General features: G+C 45.9%; 1 protein-coding gene across 2 annotated transcripts in view; it reads right to left on the bottom strand.

Annotated features, from left to right (window-relative positions):
• EXT2 (exostosin glycosyltransferase 2) overlaps window positions 1–13,779 on the bottom strand; it is a 103,123-nt gene that overhangs the window by 85,267 nt on the left and 4,077 nt on the right. For both annotated transcript variants that reach the window (XM_073658165.1, XM_073658164.1), the window contains exon 4: window positions 663–776. In XM_073658165.1, the coding sequence (XP_073514266.1) occupies window positions 663–776 (114 nt within the window). The remainder of the gene's footprint in view (window positions 1–662; window positions 777–13,779) is intronic.

Here is a 13,779-nt window from a genome sequence, read left to right on the forward strand (position 1 = left end):
TAATCTGTGCAGCTGTGATCAGATGGTACCTGCTTAGCTCTGCCATTGATTGAGGATGTTCCCCAGAGATCTTTTATATTATGCAAAAACATTTAAAAAAATAAAATAAAATAAAAGGTGATTAGTAAAAAAAAAAAAAAATTATTCCGCATATCTTCCGGTATCCACAGGACCATGCTAACCCAAAGAACTAATGCAAAAGGCTATTCAGTGTGAAGCAGAAAAAAAAAAAATTTGTATAGAAATGACAGCGCGGCCCTTAAACAGAGCGGAAAACTAATACAATTTCTCCTGTATAATACGATGGCTGAGTCAGTGGAAAAAAAAGCAAAAAAAAAAAAGTTGAGGGCTGAAATGTGAATTATAAAATATAAATATATATATAAAAATAGCTCTTCATAATGGGGCTTATAGCACCTGGTCATTGAGGGGTTAAAAGTGCAGCTGAAAATAACCCATAAGGGGTTATATTATAGCCAAGAGCTGAAATAGTCAGAGCTGGAGGTCATACACTGTACCTGGCATTTGGCTGAAAAGGACATCTGGTTGGAGCAGTGTAAAGAGCTTCTCCCACATGTCCTTTCCAGTTGGATGCCAAGCACAATATGAGCCCATAAATAAACAAGGCACAGATGGATCGCCTGCTTGGCATTACCACTTACCCAGGTGCCCGCTCAGGCAGGCTCACTTCGGAGAGTGGACTGTATACTGGAATACTGACGTCATAACCCTGGCGGTACGTCCACGTCGAGAACCCTCCGCCAGCCAGCACTGCTCTGTAAAGAAGATAAAAGCGATCGATCTCAAAATTGACCGTCTGCTCCTTATTTCTCACTACACCGGGGGTCCGAGGAGAGTTGGGTCCCCCCTACAGGTGGTCGGCCGGCAGGTTTACTAGAGGACGGCTGCACATGACGCAGGGAGGAATATTGGGGTCGGTCCATGGAGAATGTCATCACTAACTGATTCGATACGGACGTCCATATGTAGCTCTTCCATGTTTGGGGGTCACAACACTTGTCTCCATGCCAAAAGTTTCCAATAGTTGGAATGACCTTCAGGTTAATGGACGGCTCCTGGCTGTGTGCGGATGACAGACGACTGAATAAAGATAATGAGAGGACAATGTAAAACCAGGAGTAGCCGCGCACAGACCTGTCCGGTTCAGTCTCACAGCAGACATGGCGTCACTATACAGTAACGACAGGCAGGGTGATGTGATGGCAACATGGCAGCGCACGGTGTACAGGCCGTCGTACAGGGGCCGATGCTAATCGTAAAAGCCTGTTCTCGATAGTCGCCTGTAGAAAAATATCCGACAAGCGAGCGATTGTTCATTGGCTGATCGGAACGTTCACCGATTGTCCTCAGCAGAGGAGGCTGCCGGCAATAATCCACAATCGTAACAACGACCGGTGATCTCTGTGCAGTCACCGCTGACGATCGACGATCATCGGGCAGGTTATCCGCTACAGTAAAAGGACAGTGAGAAACAAACTGCAACGTATCCTACAGGCAAAGAGTCGCCCGAAAAAGAAACAGTGGTAAATCAAGTTAACGTTAAAAGCATTTCTCATTATTTTCCATATTGTTTTCTATATTCTAAGATTTTGTAATCTTGCAGTTTTTACACTGAAGCTCATAATTGGTTGAAATGGCAGCACAGACAGGACGGCAATGAGCGATAATGACTAGTGTTGAGCCACCCCCGTAGTGTTCGGGTTCGGTTCAGTTCGTCGAACACCTTCGAACACCGTTAAAACCAATGGCAGGCAAACAAAAACACATAGAAACACATAGAAAACACCTTCAAAGGTGTCCAAAAGCTGACAAACTGCTCAGAAGACACTCTCTTTAAAAAAGCCGGCCGGCAATTCAGCAACGGCATACACCGGTACCCGACAATTTAGACAAGAAGGAATAGAGCATCACACATAGATTAGATAGATAGAAACACAGCTGACAAATACTATTGAGATCTCTGCTACTGGAAGTGGAAAGGAAGAACAAAGACAAAAAAATCTAAATAATAAAAATATGGGAGGAAGAGAAACCAATCACAAACTAAAATGTTTTTATACAAATGCACAAAGCATGGGCAACAAACAAGGAGAATTGGAACTACTAATGCAGGAAAAGGAATATGATGTCATTGGAATCACTGAAACTTGGTGGGACGATACACATGATTGGAATAAAAGGCTAAAAGGATACAACTTATTTGCAAGAAACAGACTTGATAAACGAGGAGGAGGTGTTGCTTTGTATGTTAGAAAAGCGTATATCTGCACAGAGATTGAAGCTTCAGAGACTGGGAGTTCTGTGGAAACTGTTTGGGTAAGAATACAAGGAGAGAACAACGGAAAGGACACCATTGTAGGCATTTACTACAGGCCACCTGGGCAAGCTGAAGATATGGATGAACTCTTTATTAGTGTTGAGCGATACCTTCCGATATCAGGAAATATCGTATCGGATTGGATCGGGCCGATACCCAAAAAGTATCGGATATCGCCGATTCCGATACCGGAAACCAATGCAAGTCAATGGGACACAAATATCGGAATGAAAATAAACCCTTTCTTTCCTTGTAGGTTAATTCTACATGAAGTAAAACAACTAAGAATAATGTAGAATGACATGAAAAGCCGGCAATTCATCAGCGGCATTCACCGGTACCCGACAATTTACAACAGAAAGAATAGAGCATCACACATAGATTAGATAGATAGAAACATGTCAGTCACATATATATGAAGTACAGTGACAGTGTTGCTTACTGTACTTGTCATTTAGTGTAAAGGATTTATTTAAAAAAATAATAGTGTTTTCATGCACCGTCTCTTTAAGAAAGCCGGCCGGCAATTCAGCATCTGTACCCGACAATTTAGAATAGAAAGAATAGAGAATCACACATAGATTAGATAGATAGAAACATGTCAGTCACATATATATGAAGTACAGTGACAGTGTTGATTACTGTACTTGTCATTTAGTGTTAAAATAAAGGATTTATTTAAAAAAAAATGGCGTGGGGTTCCCCTTAATTTTAGGCTCTAGCGGAGGTTAAGCAGACAGCTGGGGCAGATGTTTGAAGCCTGGGAAGGGGGTAATACCCACGGAGCTTCCCAGGCTACTAATATCAGCCCCCAGCTGAATACCTAGCCTTTACTAGCTATTAAAATGGGGGAACCCCCCCAAAAAAATAACGTGGGGTCCCCCCTAATTTAATAGCTAGCACAGGCTAGGCAGACAGCTGGGGGCTGATATTAATAGCCCAGGAAGGGTGCCATGAATATTGGCCCCCTCCCAGGCTAGAAACACCAGCCGTCAGCCGCCCCAGAAATGGCGCCTCCATAGGATGCGCCAATTCTGGCACTTAGCCTCGCTCTTCCACGCTGCCCTGTAGCGGTGGCAGTGGGGTAATAGGGTTGGGGTTGATGTCAGCTTATAATGCCAGCTGACATCAAGCCCAGGTTAGTAATGGAGAGGCGTCTATAAGACACCCCCATTACTAACCCCATAGTCAAAGTTAAAAGAAAACACAAACACCCAGAATAAAGTCCTTTAATTGAAATAAAGACACAATTCTTTATTGTTCTAAATTAAACCATACTTACCATCACGCCCATTCCAGCTGAAGCCAACGATCTCCTGCAATAAAAGTAAAATAAAGCAACCTCATCCTTACCTTTCCATGGTTCCCACGACAGCTTCAGCTCTGCTACATCGAGATGACAGGCTGGACCGCAGCAGAACGCTGCCATCCAGCCTGTCATCCCGCAGACACTGAGAAGCGCAGGCATGCTTGCGCTCCTCAGTGTCTCTCTGTGACGTCATCCAGATGAGCCGAGTTCATGTCCAATGAACTCAGCTCACCTCATGCACGTCACTGACAGCGTGGGAAAATTCTCCTGCACTCAGCGCTTCAGCGTGAGAATTCTCCCACGCTGTCAGTGACATACATGAGGTGAGGTCATGTCCAATGAACTCAGCTCACCTCATGCACGTCACTGACAGCGTGGGAAAATTCTCACGCTGAAGTGCTGAGTGCAGGAGAATTTTCCCACGCTGTCAGTGACGTACATGAGGTGAGCTGAGTTCATTGGACATGACCTCGGCTCATCTGGATGCCGTCACAGCCAGACACTGAGGAGTGGAAGTATGCCTGCGCTTCTCAGTGTCTGCGGGATGACAGGATGGATGGCAGCGTTCTGCTGCGGTCCAGCCTGTCATCTCGATGTAGCAGAGCTGAAGCTGTCGTGGGAGCCATGGAAAGGTAAGGATGATGTTGCTTTATTATTTTACTTTTATTGCAGGAGATCGTTGGCTTCAGCTGGAATGGGCGTGATGGTAAGTATGGTTTAATTTAGAACAATAAAGAATTGTGTGTTTATTTCAATTAAAGGACTTTTTTCTGGGTGTTGTGTTTTTTTAAATACTTTACTAGAAATTCATGGTGGTCATGTCTAATATTGGCGTGACCCCATGAATTTCGGGCTTAGGGCCAGCTGATAATGCCAAGCTGGCCTTAACCCCTTTATTACCCAGTGAGCCACCGCACCAGGGCCCTGGATGAGTTGGGTACAGCGCCAGAAGATGGCGCTTCTATGAACGCGCCATTTTCTGGGACGGCTGCGGACTGCAATTTGTAGCGGGGGGGGGCCCAGAAAGCTTGGGCCTCCCTGCGCTGCAGATTCCATCCCCCAGCTGCCTAGTTGTACCTGGCTGGACACAAAAATAGGGAGAAGCTTCACGTATTTTTTTTTTTTTTAATTATTTCATGAAATTCATGAAATAATTAAGAAAAAAAGGGCTTCCCTATATTGTTGTGTCCAACCAGGTACAAATAGGCAGCTGGTGGTTGGGGGCAGCCCGTTCCTGCCTGCTGTACCTGGCTGGACACAAATATAGTGCGAAGCCCCACGTCAATTTTTTTTAAATCATTTCAGGAAATTCATGAAATAATTAAAAAAAATTGATGTGGGGCTTCGCCCTATATTTGTGTCCAGTCAGGTACAGCAGGTAGGAACGGGCTGCCCCCAACCACCAGCTGCCTATTTGTACCTAGCCGGACACAACAATATAGGGAAGCCCTTTTTTTCTTAATTATTCCATGAATTTCATGAATTTAAAAAAAAAAAAACGTGGAGCTTCGCCCTATTTTTGTGTCCAGCCAGGTACAACAAGGCAGCTGGGGGCTGGAATCTGCAGCGCAGGGAGGCCCAAGCTTTCTGGGCCCCACCCGCTGCAAATTGCAGTCCGCAGCCGCCCCGGAAAATGGCGCGTTCATAGAAGCGCCATCTTCTGGCGCTGTACCCAACTCATCCAGGGCCCTGGTGCGGTGGCTCACTGGGTAATAAAGGGGTTAAGGCCAGCTTGGCATTATCAGCTGGCCCTAAGCCCGAAATTCATGGGGTCACGCCAATATTAGACATGACCACCATGAATTTCTAGTAAAATATTTAAAAAAAACACAAACACCCAGAAAAAAGTCCTTTAATTGAAATAAACACACAATTCTTTATTGTTCTAAATTAAACCATACTTACCATCACGCCCATTCCAGCTGAAGCCAACGATCTCCTGCAATAAAAGAAAAATAATAAAGCAACCTCATCCTTACCTTTCCATGGCTCCCACGACGGCTCCAGCTCTGCTACATCGAGATGACAGGCTGGACCGCAGCAGAACGCTGCCATCCAGCCTGTCATCCCGCAGACACTGAGAAGCGCAGGCATACTTCCACTCCTCAGTGTCTGGCTGTGACGGCATCCAGATGAGCCGACAATGAACTCGGCTCACCTCATGTACGTCACTGACAGCGTGGGAGAATTCTCCTGCACTCAGCGCTTCAGCGTGAGAATTTTCCCACGCTGTCAGTGACGTGCATGAGGTGAGGTCATGTCCAATGAACTCGGCGCACCTCATGCACGTCACTGACAGCGTGGGAAAATTCTCACGCTGAAGCGCTGAGTGCAGGAGAATTTTCCCACGCTGTCAGTGACGTGCATGAGGTGAGCTGAGTTCATTGGACATGACCTCGGCTCATCTGGATGCCGTCACAGCGAGACACTGAGGAGCGCAAGCATGCCTGCGCTTCTCAGTGTCTGCGGGATGACAGGCTGGATGGCAGCGTTCTGCTGCGGTCCAGCCTGTCATCTCGATGTAGCAGAGCTGAAGCTGTCCTGGGAACCATGGAAAGGTAAGGATGAGGTTGCTTTATTATTTTACTTTTATTGCAGGAGATCATTGGCTTCAGCTGGAATGGGCGTGACTGTAAGTATGGTTTAATTTAGAACAATAAAGAATTGTGTCTTTATTTCAATTAAAGGACTTTTTTCTGGGTGTTTGTGTTTTTTTTAAATACTTTACTAGAAATTCATGGTGGTCATGTCTAATATTGGCGTGACCCCATGAATTTCGGGCTTAGGGCCAGCTGATAATGCCAAGCTGGCCTTAACCCCTTTATTACCCAGTGAGCCACCGCACCAGGGCCCTGGATGAGTTGGGTACAGCGCCAGAAGATGGCGCTTCTATGAACGCGCCATTTTCCGGGGCGGCTGCGGACTGCAATTTGCAGCGGGTGGGGCCCAGAAAGCTTGGGCCTCCCTGCGCTGCGGATTCCAGCCCCCAGCTGCCTTGTTGTACCTGGCTGGACACAAAAATAGGGCGAAGCCCCACGTATTTTTTTTTTTCATTATTTCATGAAATTCATGGAATAATTAAGAAAAAAAGGGCTTCCCTATATTGTTGTGTCCGGCTAGGTACAAATAGGCAGCTGGTGGTTGGGGGCAGCCCGTTCCTGCCTGCTGTACCTGACTGGACACAAATATAGGGCGAAGCCCCACATCAATTTTTTTTTAATTATTTCATGAATTTCCTGAAATAATTAAAAAAAAATTGACGTGGGGCTTTGCACTATATTTGTGTCCAGCCAGGTACAGCAGGCAGGAACGGGCTGCCCCCAACCACCAGCTGCCTATTTGTACCTGGTTGGACACAACAATATAGGGAAGCCCTTTTTTTCTTAATTATTCCATGAATTTCATGAAATAATTAAAAAAAAAAAAAAAAAACGTGAAGCTTCTCCCTATTTTTGTGTCCAGCCAGGTACAACTAGGCAGCTGGGGGATGGAATCTGCAGCGCAGGGAGGCCCAAGCTTTCTGCCCCCCCCCCTGCTGAAAATTGCAGTCCGCAGCCGCCCCGGAAAATGGCGCGTTCATAGAAGCTGGATGCTGTACCTGGCTGGCATACAAAAATATGGCGAAGCCCACGTCAAAAGTTTTGGGAAAAATTAATTAAAAAATAAATAATAATTTAGGGACTGCATCTTTATTAACTCCTCAAATGTCATTTAGTGTTAAAATAATGGATTTATTTAAAAAAAAAATGGCGTGGGATCCCCCATAATTTTAGTCTCTAGCGGAGGTTAAGCAGACGGCTGGGGCAGATGTTTGAAGCCTGGGAAGGGGGTAAAACCCACGGAGCTTCCCAGGCTACTAATATCAGCCCCCAGCTGAATACCTAGCCTTTACTAGCTATTAAAATGGGGGTCCCCCCTATTTTAATAGCTAGCAAAGGCTAGGCAGACAGCTGGGGGCTGATATTAATAGCCCAGGAAGGGTGCCATGAATATTGGCCCCCTCCCAGGCTAGAAACACCAGTCGTCAGCCGCCCCAGAAATGGCGCATCCATAGGATGCGCCAACTCTGGCACTTAGCCTCGCTCTTCCACGCTGCCCTGGTGCGGTGGCAGGGGGTAATAGTGGTGGGGTTCATGTCAGCGCCAGCTGCCATGAAGCCCAGGTTAGTAATGATGGGCGTCTATAAGACACCCCCATTACTAACCTACAAAGTGTTAAAAAGAAAAAACACACTACACCCAGAAAAAAATAATTTATTTGAAATAAAACACACAATTTTATTTAATTCTTAGTTTACTAAAAATAATAGTTACCTGTCCACGTTCCTGCGCTGATCTCCCATGCACAGCTGTCACATATGGAGATGGTGACAGCTGTGCATGGCTGCTGTAAGCTCACGCTGCCGGGAACACGTCCGCTCCCGGCAGCGGGAGCCACTGACTGAGGTCACCGGAGTGCATTCAGGCAGCGCAGCTCCGGAGACCTCCTTTACGGCACTGCTGTACCGTGGGAATTTCTCACGATACAGCGGGGCCGTAAAGCAGCTAACCGGAGCAGCGCTGCCTGAACTCCGGTGAACCCGCTTATGCAGTGACGGGGCTGCTTTACGGCCCCGTCATTCTAGCGGCGGCGGCGGTTCAGAGCGGTCACATTCTATGTGGCTGCTCTGAACTGGAGATCTTCGTGGGACACTCGTGGACTGCTACGGAGGGGTAAGGATAAGGTTGTGGTTTATTATTTTATATTTTATTACAGGAGATCGATGGCTTCGGGGAATTAGGTGTCTTGGTGAGTATAGGTGTAGTTTTTTATTTTTTACTTTATTTTAGGTGGCGATCGGCGGGGACAGGCAATGTATGAACTAATTTATTGTAGGTAACCACTGGCCACCAATGACATGTATTTAACATTTATTGGGGACACAGTAGGGCAATTTAAATAGCAGGATCAGTCTGATGGGAACTACTGCTCCCATCGAGCTGATCCTGCTGGCAGGAGTGGACGGGGGACAGACATAGGCCGATGGGAGTAGTAGTGTCACATCGGCCTATGTCTGCCTGCACGCACACACCCGCACACACACCGCACACACCCGCACAGACACCGCGCACACCCGCACAAACATCGCGCACACACCCCGCACACACACTAATCATGACGGTCTGATCGTCTGGGAGGTGAGGCTGACCTGTGCGGCCGTGGGAAAGTTCATGTGAGTTCATGCAGTCAAGCATGAACTCACATGAACCCTCTGAGGGCACCGCGGCTACTTCAAATGAACAGCTGATCAGCATCACCTGATACCTCAGCTGTTCATTTGAAATAACCGGCGGGAAAGCGCAGCACAGAAAGGGAAAGCCGGCGGTGAAGTCTTTTCACTGCCGGCTTCCCCGCCCGGGTCCTTCACTCCCCGCTCCTTGGAGCTGCGCTCCCCGCCCGGTCCTAACTTACGATCGGGATGGGAGGTGGCGAGGGGAGCGGAGGATCGGGGTGGGAGGCTGCGGGGAAGCAGTATGGGGCTGTGTGATTGTTTAAAAGCCGGCGGCTTTATACCGCCCGCCGGCTTTTAAACAATCAGGAGAATTCTCCCCCGCTGGGATGGCATTCTGATGACAGGCTGGATCTCAGCTGAGCGCTGCCATCCAACTTGTCATCCTTCACAGACACTGCAGAGCGCAGGCATTATGGGAACTTCCGATTCCGGTATCCGATATTGTAAAAGTATCGGAATTAAGTATCGGAATTCCGATACCGCGAATATCGGCCGATACCCGATATTACAGTATCGGAATGCTCAACACTACTCTTTATGTATCAAATGACCAAGTTCTCCAAAAAATATGACGTAGTGGTCATGGGAGATTTCAACTATCCAGACATTTGTTGGGAATCTCTCTCAAGTAAAACTAACAGGTCAAGCAAATTCTTATCCTCTCTTGCTGACAACTTTATCTTACAAAAGGTAGGGGAGAAAACAAGGGGATCTGCTACTTTGGATCTAATCCTTATAAACAGGGAGGAAATGATTGAGGAGGTAAAGGTGGCTGGGACCCTAGGAGGCAGCGATCATGCTATTAAAGAATTTTGGATAACTAGAGGAGGAAGACATGTGAAGACTCAAACTTCAAGGTTAGATTTTAGAAAGGCAGATTTTAAGAGACTCAGAAAGAGAATAGGAGGGATCCAATGGCTGGATGTCCTTAAGGACAAAAATGTCCAGGAAGGATGGGAAATTTTTAAAAATGAGATTCTCAAAGCACAATCGTTAACAATCCCGAAAAGTAGGAAGAATGGGAAGCATTTAAGGAAACCAGGATGGATGAACACAGAACTTAAACACATGCTAAAAAGAAAGAAAGAAATGTTTATTAAATGGAAAGAGGGAGGCATATCTAAAGAAGATTATAATGCAGTCTGCAGATCCTGCAGGGCACGTATCAGGTTAGCTAAAGCTGACAATGAATTAAGGCTTGCAAGAGATGTCAAAAGCAATAAAAAAGGATTTTGGGGGTATGTCAAAAGTAAAAGAAAAGTCAAAGATGCTATAGGATTTTTACAGGATGAAAAGGGAGAAATGGTAAGAGAGGATGTTGAGAAGGCCGAACTTTTTAATTCCTATTTTGCATCTGTTTTCTCTCAGAAAGAAAATGTAACATCAACTGATCTTCACTGTCCTTTTAAAGGAATAGAGGAATCCAAGTTATCTGTAAACAGAAAGATTGTGAGGGAATATTTAGCTAACATAAATGAGTTCAAGTCTCCAGGTCCAGATGAATTACACCCCAGAGTACTGAAGGAGATCGTAGAAGAAATTTTAGAACCACTCTCCATAATCTTTGAAAATTCTTGGAGAACAGGAGAAGTCCCAGAAGACTGGAGAAGAGCAAATGTTGTTCCTATCTTCAAAAAGGGGAAGAAGGTGGACCCAGGGAACTATAGGCCGGTGAGTCTGACTTCTATACCAGGAAAGATCTTTGAACAAATTATTAAACAACATGTATGTAAGTACATGGATAAGAATGAAGTGATTAACCAGAGTCAGCATGGGTTTGTAACTAACAAGTCATGTCAGACTAACTTAATTTCCTTCTATGACAGAATCACTGACTGGGTGGATCAGGGAAATGCTGTAGATATAGTATATCTTGACTTCAGCAAAGCATATGACAAAGTATCTCACACCATCCTTATTGAAAAAATGACCAAGTATGCAATGGACCAGGCAACTGTTAGGTGGATTCATAACTGGCTTAGTGATCGGACTCAAAGTGTGGTTGTAAATGGCTTCACATCCAGCTGGATGAATGTCTCAAGTGGGGTACCACAGGGCTCCGTCCTGGGACCTGTATTGTTCAACATCTTTATCAATGATTTAGATGAAGGAATTGAGGGTAAACTGATTAAATTTGCTGATGACACAAAGCTAGGAGGGATAGCTAATACTAGAGAAGAGAGAGAGAGGATTCAAAAAGACCTAAATAAACTGGAGCAGTGGGCAGCAACCAACAGAATGGTTTTTAACAGGGAAAAATGCAAAGTACTACATCTGGGCAATAAAAATGAAAAAAGCATATACAGAATGGGAGGAATAGAGCTAAGCAACAGTACATGTGAAAAAGACTTAGGTATACTAATAGATCATAGACTGAACATGAGTCAACAGTGTGATGCAGCAGCAAAAAGGGCAAATACAATTCTGGGATGTATTAACAGAAGCATACAGTCTAGATCACGTGAAGTCATTATCGGTCTTTACTCCTCTTTGGTCAGACCTCATCTGGAATACTGTGTACAGTTTTGGGCACCACATTTTAAAAAAGACATAGACAAACTGGAGCAAGTTCAGAGAAGAGCGACCAGAATGGTGACTGGTCTGCAAAACATGTCCTATGAGGAACGGTTGCAGGATTTTGGAATGTTTAGCTTGCAAAAAAGAAGACTGAGAGGAGACTTAATAGCTGTCTACAAATATGTCAAGGGCTGTCATATTGTAGAAGGATCATCTTTATTCTCATTTGCACAAGGAAAGACTAGAAGCAACGGGATGAAACTAAATGGGAGGAGACACAGATTAGATATTAGAAAAAACTTTTTGACAGTTAGGGTGATTAATGAGTGGAACAGGCTGCCACGAGAGGTGGTGAGTTCCCCTTCAATGGACGTCTTCAAACAGAGGCTGGACAGACATCTGTCTGAGATGATCTAGTGAATCCTGCTTTGAGCAGGGGGTTGGACCAGATGACCCAGGAGGTCCCTTCCAACTCTACCATTCTATGATTCTATGAAGTCAGTCACATATAAAAGAAGCACAGTGACAGTGTTGGTTACTGTACTTGTCATTTAATGTTAAAATAAAGGATTTATTAAAAAAAAAAAAATTGGCGTGGGGTTCCCCTTAATTTTAGTCTCTAGCGGAGGTTAAGCAGACGGCTGGGGCAGATGTTTGAAGCCTGGGAAGGGGGTAATACCCACGGAGCTTCCCAGGCTACTAATATCAGCCCCCAGCTGAATACCTAGCCTTTAACAGCTATTAAAGTGTGGGACCCCCCAAAAAAATGATGTGGGGTCCCCCCTATTTTAATAGCTAGCAAAGGCTAGGTATTCAGGTGGGGGCTGATATTAATAGCCCAGGAAGGGAGCCATGAATATTGGCCCCCTCCCAGGCTAGAAACACCAGCCGTCAGCCGCCCCAGAAATTCTGGCACTTAGCCTCGCTCTTCCCACTGCCCTGTAGCGGTGGTAGTGGGGTAATAGGGCTGGGGTTGATGTCAGCTTATAATGCCAGCTGACATCAAGCCCAGGTTAGTAATGGAGAGGCGTCTATAAGACACCCCCATTACTAACCCCATAGTCAAAGTTAAAAAAAAACAAACACCCAGAATAAAGTCCTTTAATTGAAATAAACACACAATTCTTTATTGTTCTAAATTAAACCATACTTACCGTCACGCCCATTCCAGCTGAAGCCAACGATCTCCTGCAATAAAAGTAAAATAAAGCAACCTCATCCTTACCTTAGCGAGGCTAAGTGCCAGAATTGGCGCATCCAGATGCGCCATTTCTGGGGCGGCTGACGGCTGGTGTTTCTAGCCTGAGAGGGGGCCAATATCAGCCCCCAGCTGTCTGCCTAGCCTTTGCTAGCTATTAAATTAGGGGGGACCCCACGTCATTTTTTTTTGGGGGGGGTCCCCCATTTTAATAGCTAGTAAAGGCTAGGTATTCAGCTGGGGGCTGATATTAGTAGCCTGGGAAGCTCCGTGGGTATTACCCCCTTCCCAGGCTTCAAACATCTGCCCCAGCCGTCTGCTTAACCTCCGCTAGAGCCTAAAATTACGGGGAACCCCACGCCAATTTTTTTTTAAATAAATCCTTTATTTTAACACTAAATGACAAGTATAGTAATCAACACTATCACTGAACTTCATATATATGTGACTGACATGTTTCTATCTATCTAATCTATGTGTGATGCTCTATTCTTTCTGTTCTAAATTGTCGGGTACCGGTGTATGCCGCTGCTGAATTGCCGGCTTTTCATGTTTCACTGTGAGCACGGTTCCCATCGATTTGGGCAATCACTGTAATGCCACAACCACCATGGCTGTGGCATTACAGTGAGTGGCAGACAATCCCTGCATGATTGGTGCTCTAAATAGCGCCAGACATGCAGGACACGCTTTTGGTGCACGAACAGTTATCGAACATAACCTCGAACAGCCGAATTTTTTGCAAATCGTTCGGGTTCGTCGAACGACTCGAACACCGCCCAAATCAGCTCGAATTTGAGATTGGCGAACAGTTCTAGTCGAACAACGCTCATCTCTAATACTGACTCTATACACAGTAAATAACAAGACCTTTCTCCTTTCCCTATTGAAAACACGTGAACATTGCCACCAGACATTTCTGACTCCCTCCGGGCGCCACCCGCGCCCTACGAATAGCCCCCTCCGGGCGCCAACCGCGCCCTACGAATAGCCCCCTACGGGCGCCAACCGCACCCTACGAATAGCCCCCTACGGGCGCCAACCGCACCCTACGAATAGCCCCCTACGGGCGCCAACCGCGCCCTACGAATAGCCCCCTACGGGCGCCAACCGTGCCCTACGAATAGCCCCCTACGGGCGCCAAC

Source organism: Phyllobates terribilis, unplaced genomic scaffold, assembly GCF_046119375.1.
Source record: "Phyllobates terribilis strain yellow unplaced genomic scaffold, ASM4611937v1 Scaffold_13__5_contigs__length_258822181, whole genome shotgun sequence".
In the NCBI taxonomy this organism is placed as follows: domain Eukaryota; kingdom Metazoa; phylum Chordata; class Amphibia; order Anura; family Dendrobatidae; genus Phyllobates; species Phyllobates terribilis.